The sequence below is a fragment of the Castor canadensis genome, chromosome 8, assembly GCF_047511655.1.
Source record: "Castor canadensis chromosome 8, mCasCan1.hap1v2, whole genome shotgun sequence".
NCBI lineage: Eukaryota > Metazoa > Chordata > Mammalia > Rodentia > Castoridae > Castor > Castor canadensis.
The window spans coordinates 98,313,464-98,337,645 of NC_133393.1; the positions used below are offsets into that span (position 1 = coordinate 98,313,464).

The 24,182-nt window shown below is 56.1% G+C and overlaps 1 protein-coding gene across 1 annotated transcript in view; it reads left to right on the forward strand.

Moving 5' to 3' along the window:
* Nucleotides 1–21,856, forward strand: part of Lrp1 (LDL receptor related protein 1) — an 80,809-nt gene extending 58,953 nt beyond the window's left edge. Inside the window, exons 43-89 of the mRNA XM_020163252.2 lie at nucleotides 266–470; nucleotides 794–986; nucleotides 1,912–2,037; nucleotides 2,200–2,328; nucleotides 2,487–2,606; nucleotides 2,809–2,922; nucleotides 3,258–3,407; nucleotides 3,484–3,606; nucleotides 3,909–4,025; nucleotides 4,188–4,316; nucleotides 4,606–4,728; nucleotides 4,803–4,943; nucleotides 5,027–5,217; nucleotides 5,963–6,146; nucleotides 6,292–6,377; nucleotides 6,554–6,673; nucleotides 7,188–7,375; nucleotides 7,512–7,717; nucleotides 8,188–8,376; nucleotides 8,930–9,078; nucleotides 9,511–9,604; nucleotides 9,721–9,837; nucleotides 10,046–10,165; nucleotides 10,467–10,589; nucleotides 10,727–10,852; nucleotides 11,312–11,428; nucleotides 12,104–12,210; nucleotides 12,313–12,445; nucleotides 13,085–13,204; nucleotides 13,365–13,487; nucleotides 13,801–13,941; nucleotides 14,033–14,167; nucleotides 14,249–14,368; nucleotides 15,167–15,435; nucleotides 16,641–16,819; nucleotides 17,301–17,407; nucleotides 17,656–17,772; nucleotides 18,206–18,382; nucleotides 18,472–18,612; nucleotides 18,748–18,921; nucleotides 19,141–19,302; nucleotides 19,626–19,800; nucleotides 19,930–20,031; nucleotides 20,186–20,250; nucleotides 20,377–20,467; nucleotides 20,605–20,749; nucleotides 20,895–21,856. Coding sequence (XP_020018841.2) covers nucleotides 266–470; nucleotides 794–986; nucleotides 1,912–2,037; nucleotides 2,200–2,328; nucleotides 2,487–2,606; nucleotides 2,809–2,922; nucleotides 3,258–3,407; nucleotides 3,484–3,606; nucleotides 3,909–4,025; nucleotides 4,188–4,316; nucleotides 4,606–4,728; nucleotides 4,803–4,943; nucleotides 5,027–5,217; nucleotides 5,963–6,146; nucleotides 6,292–6,377; nucleotides 6,554–6,673; nucleotides 7,188–7,375; nucleotides 7,512–7,717; nucleotides 8,188–8,376; nucleotides 8,930–9,078; nucleotides 9,511–9,604; nucleotides 9,721–9,837; nucleotides 10,046–10,165; nucleotides 10,467–10,589; nucleotides 10,727–10,852; nucleotides 11,312–11,428; nucleotides 12,104–12,210; nucleotides 12,313–12,445; nucleotides 13,085–13,204; nucleotides 13,365–13,487; nucleotides 13,801–13,941; nucleotides 14,033–14,167; nucleotides 14,249–14,368; nucleotides 15,167–15,435; nucleotides 16,641–16,819; nucleotides 17,301–17,407; nucleotides 17,656–17,772; nucleotides 18,206–18,382; nucleotides 18,472–18,612; nucleotides 18,748–18,921; nucleotides 19,141–19,302; nucleotides 19,626–19,800; nucleotides 19,930–20,031; nucleotides 20,186–20,250; nucleotides 20,377–20,467; nucleotides 20,605–20,749; nucleotides 20,895–21,035 — 6,604 coding nt within the window. The 3' untranslated portion in view covers nucleotides 21,036–21,856. The remainder of the gene's footprint in view (nucleotides 1–265; nucleotides 471–793; nucleotides 987–1,911; nucleotides 2,038–2,199; nucleotides 2,329–2,486; nucleotides 2,607–2,808; nucleotides 2,923–3,257; nucleotides 3,408–3,483; nucleotides 3,607–3,908; nucleotides 4,026–4,187; nucleotides 4,317–4,605; nucleotides 4,729–4,802; nucleotides 4,944–5,026; nucleotides 5,218–5,962; nucleotides 6,147–6,291; nucleotides 6,378–6,553; nucleotides 6,674–7,187; nucleotides 7,376–7,511; nucleotides 7,718–8,187; nucleotides 8,377–8,929; nucleotides 9,079–9,510; nucleotides 9,605–9,720; nucleotides 9,838–10,045; nucleotides 10,166–10,466; nucleotides 10,590–10,726; nucleotides 10,853–11,311; nucleotides 11,429–12,103; nucleotides 12,211–12,312; nucleotides 12,446–13,084; nucleotides 13,205–13,364; nucleotides 13,488–13,800; nucleotides 13,942–14,032; nucleotides 14,168–14,248; nucleotides 14,369–15,166; nucleotides 15,436–16,640; nucleotides 16,820–17,300; nucleotides 17,408–17,655; nucleotides 17,773–18,205; nucleotides 18,383–18,471; nucleotides 18,613–18,747; nucleotides 18,922–19,140; nucleotides 19,303–19,625; nucleotides 19,801–19,929; nucleotides 20,032–20,185; nucleotides 20,251–20,376; nucleotides 20,468–20,604; nucleotides 20,750–20,894) is intronic.
* The last annotated feature ends 2,326 nt before the right edge of the window (nucleotides 21,857–24,182 follow it).

The window sequence follows — 24,182 nt, forward strand, 5'->3', positions numbered from 1 at the left end:
CTCAGATGGGCATTTCACAGACACTGCAGTGTATGCATCTGCAGACGCAGTAAATAGGACCCGACTACATAGCGTATGAACTGTGCATGCAGTGGCTGGGCCCTTCCCAGGCATCAAGGTTGTGCTGGCCTCAACAGCTCTGAGGTTGCCATGCACCAGGGTCTGGTGCACCCCCTGAATTCTAGTTCTTTACATAGTTGGCCTTTGTCCTCCAAGGTGGACCCTTTGGCTTTGACTTCTGATCCTTGTGCTCCTTTTCCCCTAGCCTGATGTTTTGGACCAACTGGAATGAGCAACACCCAAGTATCATGCGGGCAGCCCTGTCTGGAGCCAATGTCCTGACCCTCATCGAGAAGGACATCCGCACGCCCAATGGCCTGGCCATTGACCACCGTGCTGAGAAACTCTACTTCTCTGACGCCACCCTGGACAAGATTGAGCGGTGCGAGTATGACGGCTCTCAACGCTATGTGAGTCTGCAGGGCTGGTGGGTGGGTAGGCAGCACAAGAGGAGGCTAGGCCAGGGGACAGCCAGTCTGCCTAGGCATGGAGCACCAAAAAGGCCCAAGTCATGGTAAGAAGAGCTGGGAGGAGATGAGTCCTGCCCAGGCATTGGCTATGGGCAGCCATCACCCCTCCCTCATCAATTGGACAAGGGAGGTGGCAAGGTACCTCTATGGGTTCTTCTGGTTCTGTGACATCCCAGGCTTCCCTCACCCCTGCCACCAGCTGCAGTGTAGAGTTGGGTGGAAGACCTGAGCCACACAGTGATGGTATGCTGTGGTCTCCACAGGTGATCCTGAAGTCCGAGCCAGTCCACCCCTTTGGGTTGGCTGTATATGGAGAGCACATCTTCTGGACTGATTGGGTGCGGCGGGCTGTGCAGAGGGCCAACAAGTATGTGGGCAGCGATATGAAACTGCTGCGTGTGGACATTCCCCAGCAACCCATGGGCATCATCGCCGTGGCTAATGACACTAACAGCTGTGAGTGGGGCTGCGGCCACCAGCCTTGCTTTCCTGTTCACTTTGCCGGCATACACACACACACACACACACAGAGAGACACACAGACACTGCAGTCCTGTCTTGCTCTCCTTGTGCCTACATTGTACAAACACACACCTGTGTACACCTTGAAACTATAAAACACTACTCTATTCCAGACCCCGCAAGACATCTGTGTAGGCTGGGCCTAACATACTGTAATCCAAGCAATGAGGGAGGCAGTAGTAGGAGGATTGTAGTCTGAGGCCAACTCTGGGCAAAAGCAAGACCCTACCTGAAAAAAATAAACTAAAGCAAAAACTAGGGCTGGTGGAATGGCTCAACTGGTAGAGTGCCTGCCTAGCAAGTGTGAGGCCCTGAGTTCAAACCCCAGTACCACGAAAAAAAAAAAAGGAAGACATCTGTGCACATGACCATACACAGTCATATCAGCCCCATCCCCCGGCGCTTATCCACATCTTTGGATATCCCACCTCACACCACCTAGTCATTTCCCCGACAGAGCACCAGTACCCCAGAACTCGATGACAGTATGCCACTCTCTGCCTGCATCCACACTCAGTTTGCACATTCACCTGCCCATGCCAGGCTCGGCTGACCGGCATCCCCCAGGGACTCTCAGCTTTGCAAAGCCTCTCACCCACTCCTCACATACACCCTGGGGCTACCACCGCCACTTGATCTCTTGGACTAGAATCTCTCTGAGATGTACCTCATGGTCCCTAGCACCCCACCTATGAGTACACATTCTCAGCACCCCAGCATCCCATCCCAGCCCTCCCCATTGTTGTGAACTGCTGGGCCTGCCAGAGCCATGCAGAGACTCGGGAGCTTGGTGGGAGCATCTTGGGTGTGTGCACCCAAGAGAACGCTCTGCAGCCTGTGATCCCCCTTCTCCGCTCAGGTGAACTCTCCCCTTGCCGTGTCAACAACGGGGGCTGCCAGGACCTGTGCCTACTCACCCACCAAGGTCACGTCAACTGCTCCTGCCGCGGGGGTCGAATCCTCCAGGAGGACCTCACCTGCCGAGGTAAGGAGTGAGGAGGGGCTGGGGCAGGGGCTGCAGCCGGGAGCCCTGCCCAATGGGAGACCTTCTCCTCCCAGACTCTCTGCCCCAGGCCCCAAAGCCTTTTGCCCAGATGAAACTGGCGATGGCAGGGCTCTGGCTCATGAAGCCCCCCTCCTTCCCTAGCGGTGAACTCCTCTTGCCGTGCGCAAGATGAGTTCGAGTGTGCCAATGGGGAGTGCATCAGCTTCAGCCTCACGTGTGATGGTGTCTCTCACTGCAAGGACAAGTCAGATGAGAAGCCATCCTACTGCAGTAAGGAGCCCACTCTAGCTCCTCTTCTACTGACCCCTCAACCCCTGGCCCCATGTGACCCATACCGTGGCTTGAGGAGTTTTGGGAGCTCGAGAAAGGCCCATGCTGGGGGGCTGAACACACTCTCTGTGCCTGCTGTGACCACTCCTCCCTTGCAGACTCGCGGCGCTGCAAGAAGACTTTCCGCCAATGCAACAATGGGCGGTGTGTGTCCAACATGCTGTGGTGCAACGGGGCAGATGAATGCGGGGACGGCTCTGACGAGATTCTCTGCAATAGTGAGTGGGACACTCCAGCAGCGGGCCTCACTCGGGCCTCGCCCTGAGCCTCCACCCTCTCCCCACTCTGGTTGAGCTCTTGTCCCAGGTCCAAGTCATCTAGTTCAGGGCACTATGAAGCCAGGCTAGAGCTCTGTCCTGGTCTCTCCTGGCCCACACAGAGGGACCTGTGCCTGACGGTACTGGTGGGTGGCTGTTTTAGAGACGGCGTGTGGTGTGGGTGAATTCCGCTGCCGGGATGGGACTTGTATCGGGAACTCCAGCCGCTGTAACCAGTTCGTGGATTGTGAGGACGCCTCAGATGAGATGAACTGCAGTGAGTGCCGCTGCCATGCCTTCTTCATCCTTAGCCTGTTTTCCCCTCGCCCCTTCAGCCTCAGGCCATCCTGCCCTGTTCTGTGTCCTCTGAGTCTTCCTTGGCCTCACATGGCAGCTTCCATCCCTCCAAGTTCCTGTCTTTGTACCTCTCTGGCTCCTGGGTGCCCCTGGGATTCAGGGAGGGAGGCAACGAGTAGAGGGCATGGGTGGCACCCCATCTGAAGGTCACTCTTCAGCTTTCTGAAATACACAAAGGTGCCTGGGGTCAGCAACTGCCCCCAAAGAGTGTTTTAAAGGGAACTGGGTATGACCCCTCACCCTACCCTCCACCAGGTGCCACTGACTGCAGCAGCTACTTCCGCCTGGGTGTGAAAGGCGTGCTCTTTCAGCCCTGTGAGCGGACCTCCCTCTGCTACACACCCAGCTGGGTGTGCGATGGTGCAAATGATTGTGGGGACTACAGTGATGAGCGTGACTGCCCAGGTCAGCCAGTGGCAGCTGCCTAGTGGGTGGCAGGCCCTGAGGCAGGCAGTGGCCTCACATATCCCTCATCTCCTAGGTGTGAAGCGCCCCAGATGCCCCCTCAATTACTTCGCCTGCCCCAGTGGGCGCTGCATCCCCATGAGCTGGACGTGTGACAAGGAGGATGACTGTGAACACGGAGAGGATGAGACCCACTGCAGTGAGTGGCCACAGTATCCAGGTTACAGAACTAGAGTTCTGAGCCTCTGCAAGCATAAAGACCTGACCCAGGCCCCACTTCTTAGTCCTCCCAGGAAATACCCTCCTAGGAGAAGCACACCCAGCGCCTTCTGCCAGACCCTCAGGCTCAGAAATGAGGGACATTTCTCCACCTCCTGCTGAGTCCCCCCTCAGAGGGATGTCATGGGTGTTTTCTCCTGTCCTTCCCATGGCATCTGTTCATTTAGCTGAGTGCCCTGCCATCCCCTCCCTTCATCTAACTGTATCTTCTGACTGTCCCAGACAAGTTCTGCTCAGAGGCTCAGTTTGAGTGCCAGAACCATCGCTGCATCTCTAAGCAGTGGCTGTGTGATGGCAGCGATGACTGTGGAGATGGCTCCGATGAGGCAGCTCACTGTGGTAAGTGGCTGGGGCCAGATTGGACGAGGTGCCCCAGGGAAAGACATCTCCCTGAAACACACACCTCACCTCTTCAGAGAGTCCTGCACAGCACTGGGGCATGTTGCCCACCCCACTCTGCCTGCCCCCGAGTTCCTCAGTGGCTCTCTACTCCCCCCACAGAAGGCAAGACGTGCGGTCCCTCCTCCTTCTCCTGCCCTGGTACCCATGTGTGCGTCCCCGAGCGCTGGCTCTGTGACGGTGACAAGGACTGTGCTGATGGCGCAGATGAGAGTATCACAGCCGGCTGCCGTGAGTGACAAGGACCATGAGGAGTGGGTGGGCAGCAAATGGCCACAGTCTCACTTTGCTGATGGGGAAATGAGATAAAGGAGAGGAAGTGGTTTTTAGTGGGAGGCATGCAGTCTGTTAGTGGCAGAGCCATAGCTACAACTCACTCAGGTGTTAAGACTCCCCACCCAGTGCTCTGCCCATTTTACCACTCCAACCCTAGGACGCTTGGGTGGGGCACAGTCAGGAGATGGTGGGGCAAAAACTGGGGATGGAACAGGACTGAGGGGCCCTCCACCTTTGTCCCCAGTATACAACAGTACCTGTGATGACCGTGAGTTCATGTGCCAGAACCGCCAGTGCATCCCCAAGCACTTTGTGTGTGACCATGACCGTGACTGTGCTGATGGCTCTGACGAGTCCCCTGAGTGTGGTGAGCCTGGGACTGTGGTGGGAGGTGCTTGGACTTTGCTGGGGCACCAGCCTAACTGCCCCTTCTCCCCCCAGAGTACCCGACCTGTGGCCCCAATGAGTTCCGCTGTGCCAACGGGCGCTGTCTGAGCTCCCGCCAGTGGGAGTGTGACGGTGAGAATGACTGCCACGACCAGAGTGACGAGGCTCCCAAGAATCCACACTGCACCAGCTCAGGTGGGCTTTATGTGTGGTTCCCTTCTCTCCCTTTCCCCGGACTGCCTGTGATGCTGCTGACCTGCCACCTCTGCCCTCCACAGAGCACAAGTGCAACGCCTCCTCACAGTTCCTGTGCAACAGTGGGCGCTGTGTGGCTGAGGCACTGCTCTGCAATGGCCAGGATGACTGCGGTGATGGCTCCGATGAGCGTGGCTGCCACGTCAACGAGTGTCTCAGTCACAAACTCAGTGGCTGCAGCCAGGACTGTGAGGACCTTAAGATTGGCTTCAAGGTATGCCTAGCCTCAGGGTGGGAGCTTCCACACCACAGACCTGGCCTTGCTCCATCCTTCTTTTATTCTTCCATTCATTCATTCAAGTGTTTATTGAGCTCCTACTCTACCAGGCAGTGTCCCATCTGGGGATTCAGCAGGGAACAGACAAGTTTCTACTCTGTTGGGTTCTTCATCTGTCTGGAAGGTAGGGCTATCAGGGTTTGCTGACAGATAAGATAAGGGCTATGAGAGAAGAGAGTGAGAATGTCAAGTTATCAGACATGCAGGTCTGGAGTTCAAGGGAGAGGCCCAGCCAGGAGGGAAAGTTATCATCCTAGAGATGCTGGTTAAATCCAAGGAAGTGAGTATAGATGGCAAAGAGGAGGTCCAAGCCTGAGCCCGTGCGTGCTGAACTACACCAAGGGGCAGGGAGTTGAGGGGAACCAGCAGAGGGGTCTGAGGAGGAGCAGCGGCTGAGGCATGAGAACAGCCATGTAAAGAAAGCATTTCTAGAGGAGCATGCACGACCCTGTCCAGTGCCACTCATGAGGCACCTGAGAGAAGACCCAAGAATCAGGTTGTAAATGCAGAAACACCCATCACCATGTGGCTCCCATGGGCACAAGGGCTGACCACTGGCTGAGCAGGCCCAAAACTATGTGCTGCTTACCTCCATGGCAAAAGGGCCTCTAGCCCCTGGTCTTCAGGAAAGGAGGCCCAGACCCTTGCTGCATCCCCACCTCCAGGCTCCCTGTGTCCACAGTGCCGCTGCCGCCCTGGATTCCGGTTGAAAGACGATGGCCGGACATGTGCTGATGTAGACGAATGCAGCACCACCTTCCCCTGCAGCCAGCTCTGTATCAACACCCATGGCAGCTACAAGTGTCTGTGCGTGGAGGGCTACGCCCCACGTGGTGGCGACCCCCACAGCTGCAAAGCTGTGACTGGTGAGATGGGAGCTTGGAGTGTAGGAGATGTTTTGGCAGCTGGGGGCCATGGAGGGAGGGACAGCAGAGCTTAAGATAGGCTGGAGGACCAGGGTTGCTAGAACATGCCCCAGCCAGTAGCTGAGCCAGGATCCTCTGCCTCTAGACGAGGAGCCATTTCTCATCTTCGCCAACCGGTACTACCTGCGCAAGCTCAACCTGGATGGCTCCAACTACACGCTACTTAAGCAGGTGCCAAAACTCAGGCCCTCCTGACCCCTGCCAGACTTCTCCCCAGTAGGCCCATGGTCCTGCCCCTACTGCCTGTCCAGTCAGCTACCTCCTGATCCACAGATGTCCACTGGCCCCAGGAATAAATGTGTCCCTGCTGCCGGCTGACTTCCACTCTCCCCACTCCCCAAATCCAGGGTCTGAACAATGCCGTTGCCTTGGACTTTGACTACCGAGAACAGATGATTTACTGGACCGACGTGACAACCCAGGGCAGCATGATCCGAAGGATGCACCTTAATGGGAGCAATGTGCAGGTAAGGCAGCATAACAGCCCCTCTCAGCTGACACACTAAGGCCCCTAGATGCGGCCTCACACCTCTCCCCATGTGGCTCCCCACTGTGATGTCACCTCCCTCTCCCCACCTACCTGCCAAAATTATTTACCTCTTCCCACCTGCAATGAGTTACTGCAGGATTCTGCTCACTCTAGCAAACCCAAAGCACAGGGACAAGGAGATTCCTCTGTCCCTTCCACTCACTGCCCTCCCCAGTTCTCCCTAGTTATCAGGAAATCCCCATTATGAGGACTGGCCTCCAGGACATAGTGGTAGCTTAGGTGTAGTGTTCATGTAAAGAATCTCCTCCTGGATTCCCTGCTAACACAGACCTACTGTCAGACCTAAGGCTGGGCATCTCGGATCCATCGTCCTCCCAACAAGCCACAGAGAGGGAGCTGTACCTCATTTTATAGGACGGGGAAGTTTGGCCTCAGGCTGAAGACCCCACCCAGGTCACCCAGGGCTCACCCTTCACTACCTCCACCTGCAGGTGCTGCACCGGACTGGCCTCAGTAACCCAGATGGGCTGGCTGTGGACTGGGTGGGCGGCAACCTGTATTGGTGCGACAAAGGCCGAGACACCATCGAGGTGTCTAAGCTCAATGGGGCCTATCGGACGGTGCTGGTCAGCTCTGGCCTCCGTGAGCCCAGGGCTCTGGTGGTGGATGTGCAGAATGGGTATGTGGACAGGGAGGGTAGGGGGAGCTCCTGAAAGCTAGTGGTACCTTGAGGCATCCTGGTCCAGCCTCCCTACAGGCTCCTGGTAGGATCAGTTGCAGCACCTCTGGGGGCTTACTGCCCACCCACTTGCCAGGTACCTCTACTGGACAGACTGGGGTGACCACTCCCTGATTGGCCGGATCGGCATGGATGGGTCTGGCCGCAGCGTCATTGTGGACACCAAGATCACATGGCCTAATGGCCTGACTCTGGACTATGTCACGGAGCGCATCTACTGGGCTGACGCCCGTGAGGACTACATTGAATTTGCCAGCCTGGATGGCTCTAATCGCCATGTCGGTCAGTGTGCCACTGAGGCTGGCCAAGCCCAGCGGGCCTTGGGGGATTGTGGGTCTGAAGTAACAGGGGGTTAGGTGTTTAGGAGAAAAGAACATTAGGGGCGTGGGGTTTCACCGTACCCTGGGTGCTCCCTCTGGACTGGCCCACACCTGAAGCCACCATCCAGCTATCTCAGGAGAGAAAAAGGCCCTTACTATGTAGAGCTCAGGGTGACAGCCCTGAGGGAGTGTGGGCGGGAGCCCTGGGGCTGAGAAACCACAGTAGATACTACTTCCTGAGGGAACCTTATGCTACTATAGAGTATACCTGCTGTTGGACAGCCTGCCACTAATTGGCCATGTAACCCTGGGAAGTCACAGAACCATCTGGAATTGGAGCTCATGTCCACTTTGCAGGGTTGTGATAGGGCTGAGGAGGTCAAGTCTGCACTCAGTGCTGACTGTTACTGTGTCTGTCTTCTGCCCCCACAGTGCTGAGCCAAGACATCCCACACATCTTTGCCCTGACCCTATTTGAGGACTATGTCTACTGGACTGACTGGGAGACAAAGTCCATCAACCGAGCCCACAAGACCACAGGTGCTAACAAGACACTCCTTATCAGCACCCTACACCGGCCCATGGACCTGCATGTCTTCCACGCCCTGCGCCAGCCAGACGGTAAGTTAGTGAGGGATCGAAGCAGCAAAGTGCCAGCCAAGCACGAGGGGTCCCAGAGAGGCATAGAGACCCAGCAAGAGTCAAGACACAGTCTCATCTGGAGTTCCTGCTCATCTCCTCTCCCACCAGACTCCAGGAGATTCCAGAGGATGGCAACCTAGTATAGTCAGACTCTCAGGAGTTTCAGCCAGCCTGGGTTCAACCCAGGCCCTAAATCCAGTTAGGGAGCCCAGAGAAGGGCAGGTCTAGATGCAGAGCTCCAAGATGGGGCACAGGAGGCAAACAGAGATAGTGAGGGAGGGCACAGATGTTGCAGGATATGAGCTTCAATCCTGGCCTGATTCTGAACCTCTTCTGCCTCAGGTTTCAGCTCCCTCCTAAAAGAGGTAGAATTAGATCCCCCTGCCTCCAACCAAGGTAGAGTGGGCCAGGCAGCCTTCAGGAGACCAGAAAGCATTCCCAATAGATCCTGCCCTCACTGCCAGAAGCCAGCAGCCTGGGTATCATAAGCCAGGCCCAGTAGGCTACCCCTTAACCACTTTTTCCCTGGCAGTGCCTAATCACCCCTGCAAGGTCAACAATGGTGGCTGCAGCAACCTGTGCCTGCTGTCCCCTGGGGGAGGTCACAAATGTGCCTGCCCCACCAACTTCTACCTGGGTGGCGATGGGCGCACCTGCGTGTCCAACTGCACCGCAAGTCAGGTGAGGCTCTTCTCTCGATTCCTGTTCGCCATTGCCTCATTCCCCCGATCCCCTCATGCCAATACCCCCAGTCCTCCTTGGACCTCAACACCCACTCTGATGTCTTCACACATCCGGTTTCCCATGCTAACACCCCTGCATTTCTTGCCTACCTCTTGTCTCCCCACAGCAATACTTTTATACTCATCACCACACACAGACACCTCCACACCATAACCATGACCTCACCAATTCCCCCAGCCCTGACCTCCCCTACTGTCCCAACACAGACACCTCCTCACCTGGCCTTCCTGCACTGATCACATCACTACTTCCTATCCTGCTCTGCCTCCCCCCAAAACACCTGACCCCATCCCTTCTTTGAAACATCCCAGCCCCTCAAAATAAAAATTCATGACCCCCACCAACCCCTCTCCCCCACCTGCCCTCCAGTTTGTGTGCAAGAACGACAAGTGCATCCCCTTCTGGTGGAAGTGTGACACAGAGGATGACTGCGGGGACCACTCAGATGAGCCTCCAGACTGTCGTGAGTGCCCAGGGTGCGGGTGACAGGAGGGTCCTCACTGACCACCAGAGAGGCAGAGGCTGCCATGCCTTGCTCACCCCCTGCTTTTCTGACATGAAGCCTCCCCTCCCCGCCAGCCGAGTTCAAGTGCCGCCCAGGACAGTTCCAGTGCTCAACAGGCATCTGTACAAACCCAGCTTTCATATGTGATGGGGACAATGACTGCCAGGACAACAGTGATGAGGCCAATTGTGGTATGGAGCTCCCAGTCACCAGCCACCCTTCTTCCTCAGGACTTAGGGGTTTTGAGAACAAGGAAACTCCAGCCAGCAGCAGCTTTCTCTCCAGGCTGGAGCCCTGCTGCTTGAAGCCCCTAAACCCTCCCCAAAGAGGGAATGGGGACCCTCCTTGCCCCCAAGTCCTCCATCTGCCATTAGTCACCTCCTCTCCTTCCACCCCCAGACATCCACGTCTGCTTGCCCAGTCAATTCAAGTGTACCAATACCAACCGCTGTATTCCCGGCATCTTCCGCTGCAATGGGCAGGACAACTGTGGAGACGGCGAGGACGAGAGGGACTGCCGTGAGTGTCCAAGACAACAGGAGGGCTGGGTGCTGGGAGGGGCAGGAACACAGGGCATGCTGATGCTCCCCACCTCTTCTAGAGGCACTCAGCTTTATTAGAGGAGCACTGTAGATCACATCCTGCTTTGCTTGGTATGCAGATATGCAGATCCAGAAACAAAAAACACCAAAAGTAGAGATAAACTGTTCCTCTCAGAAAATTGCCAACAAGACCAGGGTCAGGGCTTGGAAGAGGGAGAATACAGTGACCTTGGAGGGAGATGGAAGGGTAGGTCCTCATTTTCTTGCCTACTCCACAGCTGAGGTGACCTGCGCCCCCAACCAGTTCCAGTGCTCCATCACCAAGCGCTGTATCCCCCGTGTCTGGGTCTGTGACAGAGACAATGACTGTGTGGATGGCAGTGATGAGCCAGCTAACTGCAGTGAGTTGCCTAGTGCCCCTGGAGCCACCCTCCCCTTCAGTGTCTGCTGCTACTGCTACTCAGGCACACATACCCCATCCATATCCCTGGGCTGCTCCTGAAGCAGCCTCACCTCACCTGTGCCCACACCCTTGCAGCCCAGATGACCTGTGGAGTGGATGAGTTCCGCTGCAAGGACTCTGGCCGCTGTATCCCTGCGCGCTGGAAGTGTGATGGAGAGGACGACTGTGGGGACGGCTCAGATGAGCCCAAGGAAGAGTGTGGTGAGCCCAGTCCCCACTCCGGGAGGAAGGCGATCTGGGAATTAGGAATGTCATGGCATCCACTGGCAGACAGAGATCTGGACTGTCCGCTGACCAGGCCTCAGCAAGGCCCCAGTACAGATCTCCTGGGCCCAACACCCCTTAATTCTGCTGTGCCTTCCCCAGCCACACCTTAGCATGTACCTGTGTGGAATTTTCTGTGCCCACACTAGGGGATCTGTTCATCTCCTCACCAAAGTGGCTGCCCTCCCCACACACTCATGTCTCTCCTGCCCCAAACCTCCTTGTAGACTCCACATGTCAGACCTCTGCCTGGGCTCCCAAGCTGAGCTTCCTCGGGCTGTGCTCTCCAGCCCCCTCTCCTGCCATCCTAACCATACACAATTGAGACCCTGATGTCTGACCTCCACTCCAGCCTTGACTGACCCCACATCTGCCCTCCAATCTTGCCTGTCCTAGACGAGCGCACCTGTGAACCATACCAGTTCCGCTGCAAGAACAACCGCTGTGTGCCTGGCCGCTGGCAGTGCGACTATGACAATGACTGTGGGGACAACTCTGATGAGGAGAGCTGCAGTACGTTCCCACCCAGCCCAGCACATGCCCTTCCTCAGGCCCACGCACCTCCCTCCTCAGCACCCCTTCCCCTCCTGCCACCATGCTGGGCTAGCAGGGGGCCACCACCCAGGGCAGGGAATCAGAAGCCCATCCCACCTCACCCCACCCCACCCCACTCCACGTCATGTACTTGAGTTTGTGCCATTTCATCTCATCTCATGTTTCTCTCCATTTTTACACTGTCCTCCTGGGGTTGCAGAGGTAGGTGTCTCTGATGTGCCCTGCTCCTGCCACATTCCTGCCTCTGCCCCAGAGCCCACCCATCCCCGTGCTGTGCCTCTGCCCATCGTCCTTCACTGGCCTTTTCCCAGACCTGGTGCTTGTCTTAGTAGTCTTGTCCCTCCCATACCCTCCCCATACACAGTCTGCCCTGGGGCAGGACCAGAGACCTGTGCCCTCTCCCATGCTTCTGTCCCCAGTAGGGTAAGTGTGAGCACCCGCTTTACCTGGCTCATCCCATGAGGGCAGCCAACCCAGGATTGGTTGAGCATCTCGGTCATTATGGTAGTCAGCTGTGGCCTTCAGGGACACAGATGGGCCTTGGGCTCAGGAGTATCACTTCTAAGGATTAGAGATGCTGCAAGGACTGAGTCCCTGTGCCCACCCTGCTGTCTCTCCCCCGTCCCTTCCCAGCTCCCCGGCCCTGCTCCGAGAGTGAGTTCTCCTGTGCCAATGGGCGCTGCATCGCTGGACGCTGGAAGTGTGACGGGGATCATGACTGTGCTGATGGCTCAGACGAGGTGGGCAGGGAGATGACAAGGAAGGAAGATGGGCTCAGAAGAGTTAGGGCAGGGGCCATGGGGTACCTAGAGCTGACCAGCTGCCGGCTCCCATGCCTACAGAAAGACTGCACCCCCCGCTGTGACATGGACCAATTCCAGTGCAAGAGTGGTCACTGCATCCCCCTGCGCTGGCGCTGTGATGCAGATGCTGACTGCATGGACGGCAGTGACGAGGAAGCCTGTGGCACTGGCGGTGAGCCCCTCCAGCCTGGCTTCTCAGCACCTCCCACCATCTTCCCATCCCGTCATGGGCCCCGTTGTTCACTCAGTTCTTTCCTAGGAACCTAGGTTCCTCCCAGTCGGCTGCCTGGAGAGGCCAAGTCCTGCTCACTTTCCTTCCCCAGAACAATTGAGCAGGCACTCACCCCTAGCAGACCTGCCTAGGTTCAGCAGCCAAGAGGGGGGCAGTGTGAAGGCCACCAAGAGAGAAAGTTAGGGCTCAGAGCAGACACCCCAACTCTGAGCGCATGCTTCCTGGCTTGAGGATAGGGACCCAAATCTAGGTCCTCTACCCATTGCTATTCCTCTGTACCTGCCATGGAACATGGCAGCCCAGGTGCCCTGTCACACCCACCAGTGAGAGTCCCCTTAAACCCCTCTGAACACTTCCCCACAATTGCCTCTCCTCCCCTAAATACCAGAGGAAGCATTTTTGTCCCTTCACTCACCAGGTAGAAAATCGGGAGAGCTGAGTCCAATTCACTGGCCACTGGTTCCCTGGTGACTTCTAGGCCTCAGCCCTACCTGGAAGGAGGGATGGGACAAAATCCTGCCCCCTGCAGCCTGTAGCTCATGGCCCATTCTCCCCCACTTTGCTCCTCCTGGCACCCAGTGCGGACCTGCCCCTTGGACGAGTTCCAGTGTAACAACACCCTGTGTAAGCCACTGGCCTGGAAGTGTGACGGTGAGGATGACTGCGGAGACAACTCAGATGAGAACCCTGAGGAGTGCGGTGAGGTTTGGGGCAGGACAGGAGAGGGATGGAACGGGGCTCCAGGATGAGGGTGTGGCGTCCAGGTAGGGGCAGGGCACCAAGACAGGGATGGGGCTCCTGTGTCCCCACGTGGCAGGCAGGACTCTACCCCTCACCCCCTGTCTCCTGGCCACTGCAGCCCGGTTCATGTGCCCTCCCAACCGACCCTTCCGTTGCAAGAATGACCGTGTCTGCCTGTGGATAGGGCGTCAATGTGATGGCACTGACAACTGCGGTGACGGAACTGATGAGGAGGACTGTGGTGAGCTGCAGGGTGGGGGCAGGGTGGGGAGCAGTGATGGGGAGCTTGGGATACAGCAGGGGGAGTGGACTCACCCCAGAAGGGGAGAGCCATTGCTGGGTGACTGAGGGCCCTTCCTTGAGAGAGAGAAGCCCCTGGGGAAGGCACTGGAGGCTTCCTGAGGACCCGAGGTCTATAGGAAGAGACTGGGAGTCAGAATGTTCAACCAGCTCCCCAACCAGGCTGGGACCCACCAGCATCTGTGGGGCAGGTCCCTGTGGGAGGAGGGACAGTGTGCTCAGTACCCAGGGCCTGAAACCCCTACCATCCCCAGAGCCCCCCACGGCCCAGACGCCCCACTGTAAAGACAAGAAGGAATTTCTGTGCCGGAACCAGCGCTGTCTCTCCTCCTCACTGCGCTGCAACATGTTTGACGACTGCGGTGATGGCTCTGATGAGGAAGACTGCAGCATTGGTAGGAGCAGGCCCTCAGGCAAGCAGGCAAGTGGGGCAGGCACTGGGGAGGAGGAGCTCAGGGGAGGGAATCCACTCTTTGTGCCCCACAGACCCCAAGCTGACCAGCTGCGCCACCAATGCCAGCATCTGTGGGGATGAGGCCCGCTGCGTGCGTACGGAGAAAGCTGCCTACTGTGCCTGCCGCTCGGGATTCCACACTGTGCCAGGACAGCCCGGATGCCAGGGTAGGAAAGCAGGATGGCTGGGGGTGGGGGACACAAATCCCCAACTGCTAGACATCCCGTGACTCTCCCATGTAACCCCAGACATCAATGAGTGCCTGCGCTTCGGCACCTGCTCACAGCTCTGCAACAACACCAAGGGTGGCCACCTCTGCAGCTGTGCCCGAAACTTCATGAAGACGCACAACACCTGCAAGGCTGAAGGTACCAGAGCAGGGAGAGGACAGGAAGGGCAGTGGAGCCAGAAAATGGGGCCAGCCTGGAACGGAACATTTCCCTCCCTGCTCCCTCGCCCAGGCATGGACCCCCACACCCAAGGTGCATCCCGGGCAGAGTGGCATGAGCAGCGGGCACAGGTCCTGGGGCTGGCTATCTGGAGAAGTTCAGTGCGGGCAGCACTCCCACACAACAATGTGCCTCCTCTCCCACCACTCCCAGGATGAGAGCACGGTGGCCCACTTCCACTGTCACATGTGCCCCATCTGCCCTTCCATATGCCAGTGTGCAGACACTGCCACACACATGCACACACATATCATGCGTGCTCAAGGGTGCACATACACACATACTGCAGGGTGCTCTCATGTCCATTCACACCAACGCCCCTGCATGCTGTGCACATACAGCCCGCATGCATGTGCTTCCCCCGGCACTAATTGGGCAGGATATAGCAGAGTGTGGTGGTGCCGACCGGAGGCCTTGAGGAGGCAGAAGTCCTGGAGCAGGAGGGGCAGAAGGAGCAGGTTATACCTAGATCAGCTCAGTTGGGAGAGAGGGCTGTTCAGAGGCTGGCACTAGAGCCCTCAGGACCAACACTGAGGGGATGGGCACACTTTCTATCTGGAGCAGATGGCCTGAAGATTGGGATGGAGGATATTGTGTGGAGGTAGGGGCACACTCCTCCTGGCACCAGACCCCACATTCCACAGCCCCAGCCACTAGGCCTGGCCTCCTGCCCCCACCCTTCATCCCCATCTAACATCCAGTCTCTTACCCCTCCAGGCTCGGAGTACCAGGTCCTGTACATTGCTGATGACAATGAAATCCGCAGCCTGTTCCCTGGGCACCCCCACTCAGCTTATGAGCAGGCCTTCCAGGGTGATGAGAGTGTCCGCATTGATGCCATGGATGTCCATGTCAAGGCTGGCCGCGTCTATTGGACCAACTGGCACACAGGCACCATCTCCTATCGAAGCCTGCCACCTGCTGCACCTCCTACCACTTCGAACCGTCACCGGCGACAGATCGACCGGGGTGTCACCCATCTCAATGTAAGCTCCCATCCTGACATAGACTGGGTGAAAGAGCTCCATGAAGCTGGGCACTGGTGACTTACCTATAACCCTAAGCTACTCAGGAGATAGAGACCAGAAGGATCATCGTTCGAAGCCAGCCCAGGCAAATAGTTTGAAAGATCCTATCTCAAAAGAAACACATCACCAAAAAAAGGGCTGGTGGAGTGGCTCAAGGTATAGGCCCTGAGTTCAAGTACCAGTACTGGAAGAAAAAAAAAAAAGAGCTCCATGAAGCAGACAGTGCAGAGCAGAACTTGAAAAGGACAGTGGGAGGGTGAGATTAGAAGGCAAGAGTAGTCAGGATTGTGTTCAGAGGCATGGATGACAGGTAGACAGAGCAGGAGGAATTACCTGTGGTTGACTCTGCCACGTGGCAGCCAGAACACCTGGGCAGACTGGCCCTCAGCATCAGAGTTCACTTTGATTCCTGATCATCACTGCCACCTCCTGTGTCAATCTTGGCCAATTTATTTAACCCCTTTGGGCCTCACCTTGTTTATCAAGAAAATGAGATAATAGGCGAGGCTCAGTGGCTCACTTCTGTCATCCCAGCTCCTTTGGAACCAGAAATCAAGAAAATCAAGGTACAAGGCCAGCATGGGCAAAAAGTTAGCAAGACTGAATCTCAACCAATAAGCTGGGCATGCTGTTACATGCCTGTCATTCCTACTACATGGGAAGTATAAACAGGAAGCTAGGGGTCCAGGCCGGCCCAGGCAAAAACACAGGACCCTATCCAAAAAAATTTTAATGTCTTTTCTGTGTGTGTGTGTGTGTGTGTGTTTGGTATTTTCGAGATAGTCTCACAAACTGTTTGCCCAGGGATGGCTTCAAACCACGATCTTCCTGATCTCTGCCATTTTAGTAGCTAGGATTTCAGGCATGAGCCACCAGCACCCGGCCAAAAAATCCTAGCTCAGTGGTAGAGCATGTGCTTAGCACAAGTGAGCCCCTGGGTTTGCTCCCCAGCAACAAAAATGATTGTAATATCTATCTCATAGAATTTTTAAAAGTGAAGATTAACTGACAAAACATGAAATTTCCTAATCTGGCACATAAACTGTCAGTTGAGTCTCCTTAAAGCCTGGGGACTGGCTATTAGTTCAGGATGATGTCATCATAAGAGCAGGCTGGCAGGCCCAGGGGGCAGGGATCCCTGAACCTATGACACCCCCCTTCAGATTTCAGGGCTGAAGATGCCGAGGGGCATCGCCATCGACTGGGTGGCCGGGAACGTGTACTGGACTGACTCAGGCCGAGATGTGATTGAGGTGGCACAGATGAAGGGCGAAAACCGCAAGACACTCATCTCTGGCATGATTGACGAGCCCCATGCCATTGTGGTGGACCCGCTGAGGGGGTGGGCAAGGGTCCTAGGGGGAGGCATGTGGGCTGTGGTAGAAAGCCTCCAGGATGAGGGTGGGGTCCCTGCATCCACATACTAGCTGGAAGGCAGAGTCCTTCTAAGGCCCATGGACTTCCAGGCTGCTCCAGCCCCAGCTCTCCCCAGTGCTGCCTTTGCTAGGGACTCTAAGCTGGGCCTGCTTGGGTAGGTGTCTGGCCTCCACTTGTTTGTCATGGGCGACCAAGTTCTGGGTATCTCTCTACTTCAAAGAACAGCTCTGCCAATTCAGACCACCACTGTCTCAGCACATTGTGGTTTTAAAGTAGACGATTATTAGCCTGGTCAGAAGCTGTCTTCTCCTGTGCTTTTCATAGGAAGAGGACAGAGTATCCTCCTCCCAATACTCAGCAGTTCCTGTGCCAAGCCAGGCACCCACTGTCCCACCTCAGCCTGCCTCCTCTCACCCTAACCACTCCCACACCTTTTCCCTTCCCAGCACCATGTACTGGTCAGACTGGGGGAACCACCCCAAGATTGAGACGGCAGCGATGGACGGGACCCTTCGGGAGACACTCGTGCAAGACAACATTCAGTGGCCCACAGGTCCGTGGGACAGGGGCAGGGGCAGGACATGGGAGCCCAGCGAGCACTGAAGTCACTCAAACATGAGGGAGAAGAGTGGCTCCAACTGGGATAGGGCCCAGGGCTTATGAAAGCTTTTCTCAAATGAGTGATTTGGAGTGGTCATGTGAGCAGGGTGGCACTGTCTCAAACGCCAAGTCAGTTCTTTCTGCGCCCAACCTGCTGTGGCAGAGACTGAGCCATCACAGAATTCTCTGCTCCATCCCTAGGCCTGGCTGTGGATTATCACAATGAACGCCTGTACTGGGCAGATGCCAAGCTTTCAGTCATCGGCAGCATCCGGCTCAATGGCACTGACCCCATCGTGGCTGCTGACAGCAAACGAGGTTGGAGCCCAGCAGCCACCCTGGTCCCCAGCCCTGGTCACCCAGGCCTCCCTGCTGAGCCCAGAGTCCTCACTGTAATACTACCATGCTTCATCAGCTTGGCCCCCAACAATACCGCAGGCCCGATGCCCACTCTGACTCTTGGCCCACCTGTCCATTCACAAATATCAATTTGTGTGGAGCCAGCAGGGGTGGCAGTAGGGACAGGGCAAATGTGGGGAGAAGAAACCAAAGTCAACCATGATCAAAGAAGTCTTAGGGTGATGGAACTTTTTGCCAGTAGTGGCCACAGGAGAAGAAACAGGTGGGGGGAATGAGGGTTTGGATGTATTGAGTTTGAGGTGCCTGACAGCCAGGGGGGTCAGTGTCCTGGAGAATGGGTCCAGGGCCTGAGTACCCTTCTGATTCCATCTGTCTCCACCTCCTCCCCAAGGCCTAAGTCACCCCTTCAGCATTGATGTCTTTGAGGATTACATCTATGGCGTCACCTACATCAATAATCGTGTCTTCAAAATCCATAAGTTTGGGCACAGTCCATTGATCAACCTGACAGGGGGCCTGAGCCATGCCTCTGATGTGGTCCTGTACCATCAGCATAAGCAGCCTGAAGGTGGGGGAAAGGGGAGCCCAGGGGGCGGGGAGGGAAGGCCCAGGGCACTGGGTTCAAAAGGCTCAGCACCCACCCCCCCATACCTCCAGTGACCAATCCCTGCGACCGCAAGAAGTGTGAGTGGCTCTGCCTGCTGAGCCCCAGTGGGCCTGTCTGCACCTGTCCCAATGGGAAACGGCTGGACAATGGCACCTGTGTGCCTGTGCCCTCTCCAACACCTCCTCCAGACGGTAGGCTCACACCTCTCCCCAGCACTCCATCCTGTGGCCCAGGACCCTCCTTCCTGTGACCCCTGACTCCCTACCCTTGCTGCCCACTCCTCCTCTTCTTACCCGGACTGTGCCCCTGATGAGCCCCTCCTACAGCTCCCCGGCCTGGAACCTGCACCCTGCAGTGCTTCAATGGTGGCAGCTGTTTTCTCAATGCACGGAGGCAGCCCAAGTGCCGTTGCCAACCCCGCTACACAGGCGACAAGTGTGAGCTGGACCAATGCTGGGAGCACTGCCGCAATGGGGGCACCTGTGCTGCCTCCCCATCTGGTATGCCCCCTACCAGAACTGCTCCTTGCCCCTTGTCCCTGGCTGCCACCTCACTGGCACTGCCATAGACAAATGCCCCAACTGGTTGTCCTCACCCAGCCTCAGCCTCCTCTCTACAACCCCAGCATCCAATGCCTCTGGTATCTGCCTCTGTTTCTCTGCTGTAAAGCCAAGTGGCCCCTAGGGCCATAGTCCCACTCACACATCCTCTCCCACCAGGCATGCCCACCTGCCGGTGTCCCACAGGCTTCACGGGCCCCAAATGCACCCAGCAGGTGTGTGCGGGCTACTGTGCCAACAACAGCACCTGCACCGTCAACCAGGGAAACCAGCCCCAGTGCCGATGCCTACCTGGCTTCCTGGGTGACCGCTGCCAGTACCGTGAGTGAGATCTGAGACCCCAGGAGAGAGGAGCTGGGAGCTGTGGGGGAGAGCTCTGGAGAGGGAGGCCACACGCAGCTGAGCCAGGCTCAGGATGCTTGTGGTGCCCACAGCCTTGGCACACCTCCCTGAGGTAGTGAGCCCCTGGCATCGTGATTATGTAAGCAAGGGCCAGAGTGTTCATGGACTCCTTGTGCCCTGGAGCCTGTGACCTGAGGGCAGCAGGGAACGCTGAAGGAGGACCCTGGGGTTCCCCCCAAGATGCTCCCCAGGACCCTCATAAAGGTGGGGCTTGAGGCACTTTCTCTCCCACCCAACCACAGGGCAGTGCTCCGGCTACTGTGAGAACTTTGGCACGTGCCAGATGGCTGCCGATGGCTCCCGGCAGTGCCGCTGCACTGTCTACTTTGAGGGACCAAGGTGTGAGGTGAACAAGTGCAGCCGCTGTCTCCAAGGAGCCTGCGTGGTTAACAAGCAGACTGGGGATGTCACCTGCAAGTGAGTTGTACCCTGCCTCTACAGTTCTGCCCTGTCCCATCCATATGCCCCCCACCCTGCCTGTCTCTTTCCTCAGCATCAGACACCCCTCGGCCAACCCCAGCCTCAGCTTCTGACTCCTTCCTGCAGCTGCACCGATGGCCGGGTGGCCCCCAGCTGTCTGACCTGTGTTGACCATTGCAGTAATGGTGGCTCCTGCACCATGAACAGCAAGATGATGCCAGAGTGCCAGTGAGTAGGGCCTGAGCCTCACCCAGGTGTCAGTTGTCCCTCCCTTCCTCAAATCTGAGCAGGATGACCTTCAGATTCCTGTGGGCCCACTCAGTTTCCTTGGTAGCAGTGGCTCCAGAGGTCCTGCCTCTCAGCTCTCCCCTCCTACCTGCAGGTGCCCACCCCACATGACAGGACCCCGGTGTGAAGAACAGGTCGTCAGCCAACAGCAGCCTGGACGTAGGTGGTGATGTGGGGTGGAGGGGAAGGCAAGCAGGGCTGCCTGGACCTAGAGCAGGGTTTTTGTGCCTCCTGCTTTCCTGGGACTTCTGTCTTCTGACTCAGTTTCCCAACTTCTCCCTCCAGATATGGCTTCCATCCTGATCCCACTGCTGTTGTTGCTGCTGCTGCTTCTAGTGGCTGGAGTTGTATTCTGGTATAAGCGACGAGTCCGAGGGTGAGCCACTGGGAGTCTGGAACCTTCTGGCTGTTATTTTACAACCCTCTCTCCCCTGCCCTTCCCCTTCCCAGCCCCACTTCCCCTCCCTGCCCCTATCAGCATCTCTGTCCCCTTAGACTCCTGCCTCTCCTCAGGGCTAAGGGCTTCCAGCACCAGCGGATGACAAATGGGGCCATGAATGTAGAGATTGGGAATCCCACCTATAAGATGTATGAAGGTGGAGACCCTGATGATGTCGGGGGCCTCCTGGATGCTGACTTTGCCCTGGACCCTGACAAGGTGCGTGGAAGACAGAGGAGGGGCTTCCAAGACAGAGTGCCTAAGGGTGTTGGGTTAGATGATGGGATGGAGGTGGGGCATAAGGGTAAACTGGGCCACAGAGCCCAGTTCTTGAGCCCCACCTGAACCCTCTGTTGCTTTGCAGCCCACCAACTTCACCAATCCTGTGTATGCCACACTCTACATGGGAGGCCATGGCAGCCGCCACTCTCTGGCCAGCACAGATGAGAAGAGAGAACTCCTGGGTCGGGGACCTGAGGATGAGCTAGGGGACCCCTTGGCATAGGGCCCTGCCCCAACAGACTTCCCCCCAGAGAGCCCCCTGCCAGAGAAGTCCTTCAGTGAGCCCCCTCCCCAGCCACCCCTTCCTGGCCCTGCCAGATGTATAAATGTAAAAATGAAGGAATTACTTTTTATATGTGAGTGAGCAAGCGAGCACAGTATTATCTCTTTCCATTCTCCTCCTTCCTGCCTGCTCCTCAGCACCGCCCCCATGCTGCCTTGGGGTGGGTTCAGGGAGGGTTCTAGGGGCCCCTGCAGCTCAAAAGGTATAAGGGATCCCACCTCCTTCCTTCCCACCAAAATGCACCCCTGGGAGAGCTGATGGTATAGCCTCCCCCTGTACGAGACACTTTGTCAAGGCTCTCCCCTCTCACCCCTACCCTTCCCCACCCCCAGATCCCTGGGGGCTAATTCTAGGGAGGGAGAGTTCTTTGTTGCCCCTGTCTGGAAGATTTGGCTCTGCTGAGGTAGGAAGGAAAGAATGGAGTTTTTTAGTTCATCTTGAGGGAAGTCACCCCAGGCCCCATCCCCACTCTAGGGGTATCTCTGAGATGGCCATGTTCAATATCCCTTCCAGACAGGCCCTCCAGTCTCTAGTGTCCCCACCATGGTTCCTGGGGTTGGAGAGTTTCTTTGGTAACAATCCCCCAGCCTCCCCTCCCCTGGGGACCAGGAGGAGGTGGGACACACCAAGGAAGGGCAAGCGGGCAGCCCCGTTTTGGGGACATGAACGTTTTAATAATTTTTGCTGAATTCCTTTACAACTAAATAACACAGATATTGTTATAAATAAAATTGTAAAAAAGAAAAAAAAGATAAGAAAAACCACTGTGTCTGCCTGGAATCTTGAAATTTTTGGAGCTGGGGCTGTGCTTGCCTCCTTCAGCCACCAGAGGGAGCCCTACTCTGTGCTGGAGGCAGGCCTGAAAGTCCCTAGGTCAGTGCCCTTCTCTTCCCAAGTCCCCTTTCTCTTCACCTTGCTATGGCAGGAGAAGGGGGTGGTACTGGACTTAGCAGGGGAAGACCTACTTCCCCTGTGTGACCTTGAGCTGATGATTTTGCCTCTTTGGATCTCGTGTTTCCTCTGGCTCTACCACACTAACTTAGTGATCTTTTTCTCTGCATTATCACCTCCACTGAACACCACCACCCCTCCTGCCCCAATCTGGTTTCTCACAGTGAGAACTCCCACCAGAAGAAATGAATACATTGGGTCATGACCAGACCTTCAGAATGGTGCCCTACCACTCTTCTGCCCAAGTTTGCTCTTGACACATTGACATCTTACTTCACAGAGACTAATCAGATGCCAAGAGTAAAATCCTAGATTGAAGGTGGCGGGGAGCTAGAGGGAAGGAGAGCTGGGAAGACCAATTTTTCCAGGCCCATTGGCCTCCAACAGATTCAGTTCACCAGCCATTTCAGACATTGCAGTGCTTGACTGGAAAAAACAGACCATATGAGTTGTCCTAGATCTACTTCAATACCTACCTAGAGAGGAGACCTCTTGCAGAAGGTCACACTGCTTTACACTGTCCAGGACTGAGAAAAGATTAAAATCTTACTCTCCTCACACAGCAAATATGAACGCAGGGAGAGTGGCTGCAAATACTGAAGATCTCTTACCCAACTCCCAAGGGGACAGGGCTGCCTTTCATTCCCCCTCCCAGCTTCCGCAGGGTATCCCTCCCTGGCCTCCTCCTTGGGGAAGCCTATGGGTCTAGGCACCTTTAGAAACAAAAGCCCTACCCTTCCCTCTTATCACCAGCCTATTCCCAGATCTTTCTGACTTCCCAAGACCCCTAGGGCTCTGGTGAGCAGCCCTGCTGGGAAAAAGGGATGTCCTTGATTGCTGAGTGATAGGGGTTGTGCCCATATTTGGCCACCAGGTGGCATCTGCAGTCCTATAGTGCTGGCATTGGGTAGAGGAGCTGTGGCAAAATAGCCCCAGGGAAGAAAGTGAGAGGCTGGGGGTGTGGTGGGGGGTGCATTGCATAATTAGTGTGTTGAGGAGGGGTCTGTGCAGGGTTTCAGGATAAGCAGCAGCCTGTTCCCCACCACCAGCAGCCCCGCCCCCTCAAACCCTCCCTCTGCCAGTGAGTACATCTGGCGCCCCCCGGGAGTCACTGATTCTCTGCCTGTCGCCTCAAGATCCTGGGCAGAGCAAGAAGGGCCCCCAGCTGCTGTTTAGAAGGCTCACCCCTTTGGTTAGCATTCTCCCACTTGCTGGTCACGATGACAGCTAGGAGAGGGTCCACCAGAAGGGAGAGGACCCAGGGGCAGAAGCCTCTGAATGAAAAATGAAAGATTCTGAGATGTGTGCAGAAGCCTCTGAATGAAAAATGAAAGATTCTGAGATGTGTGTGTTTGTGCATGCTTGCATGTACTCACATACATGTGTAACAGGGAGAATGGGGTGATCTGGAACTAGCAAAAGGAGAAGTGATGGGGTGAGTCAAGGCTCCTGAAGATCAAGACGTTAGTCATTAGCTTCTGTCTCCTGGCCACCTTAGGCCTGGGGATGCCCACTGTTCCTATCCACTGCTGAAGTAGCCTGTGCTTGGGCCTAGGGCCCAGAATTCTGATTGTGGCCAACTGGCCTTGGACCTGGATGCTTCTTCCCGTTCCTGCCTCTCTCCTCTTTGCTCTGACTGCACCCAAGTCCCTGCTTCCCGGCTTCTGTCTCAAGAGTGTCACTATGTCTGCCTCATTATCTCAGCATCTCTGTCCTTTCTCTGACCCTTTTTTGTGTGTGTGTATGTGACATCCCGTATGTGATTGTTTCTTTGCATATGCCTCAGCCATCTTTTGGATTGCCAGTGCCAGCATACCAGCCATACACCTGTGTGTGTGTGTGTGTGTGTCCATCTCTGGATATTTGCCTCTCTGCCAAGAGAAGATGGGAGAGTGCTCGCAGTACTTGGCTGGGTGTGCTTGTCTTTTGGTGCAAGCATGCATCTGTCTATCTCTGTCACTGGGGTGCTCTCAGGTGTGTGTAAATCAAGTGTGTCCATCTGTGTGTGTTTGTGTGCCTGTAGGTGTGCACCTATCTCTGTGCATGCTAGTCTGTGTTGTGTGAATGTATTTTGCTCTGCATGTGTGCTCACCTCTGCTGTGTCAGGGCCCTGCAAATGTCTGAAGGTGTGTGTGT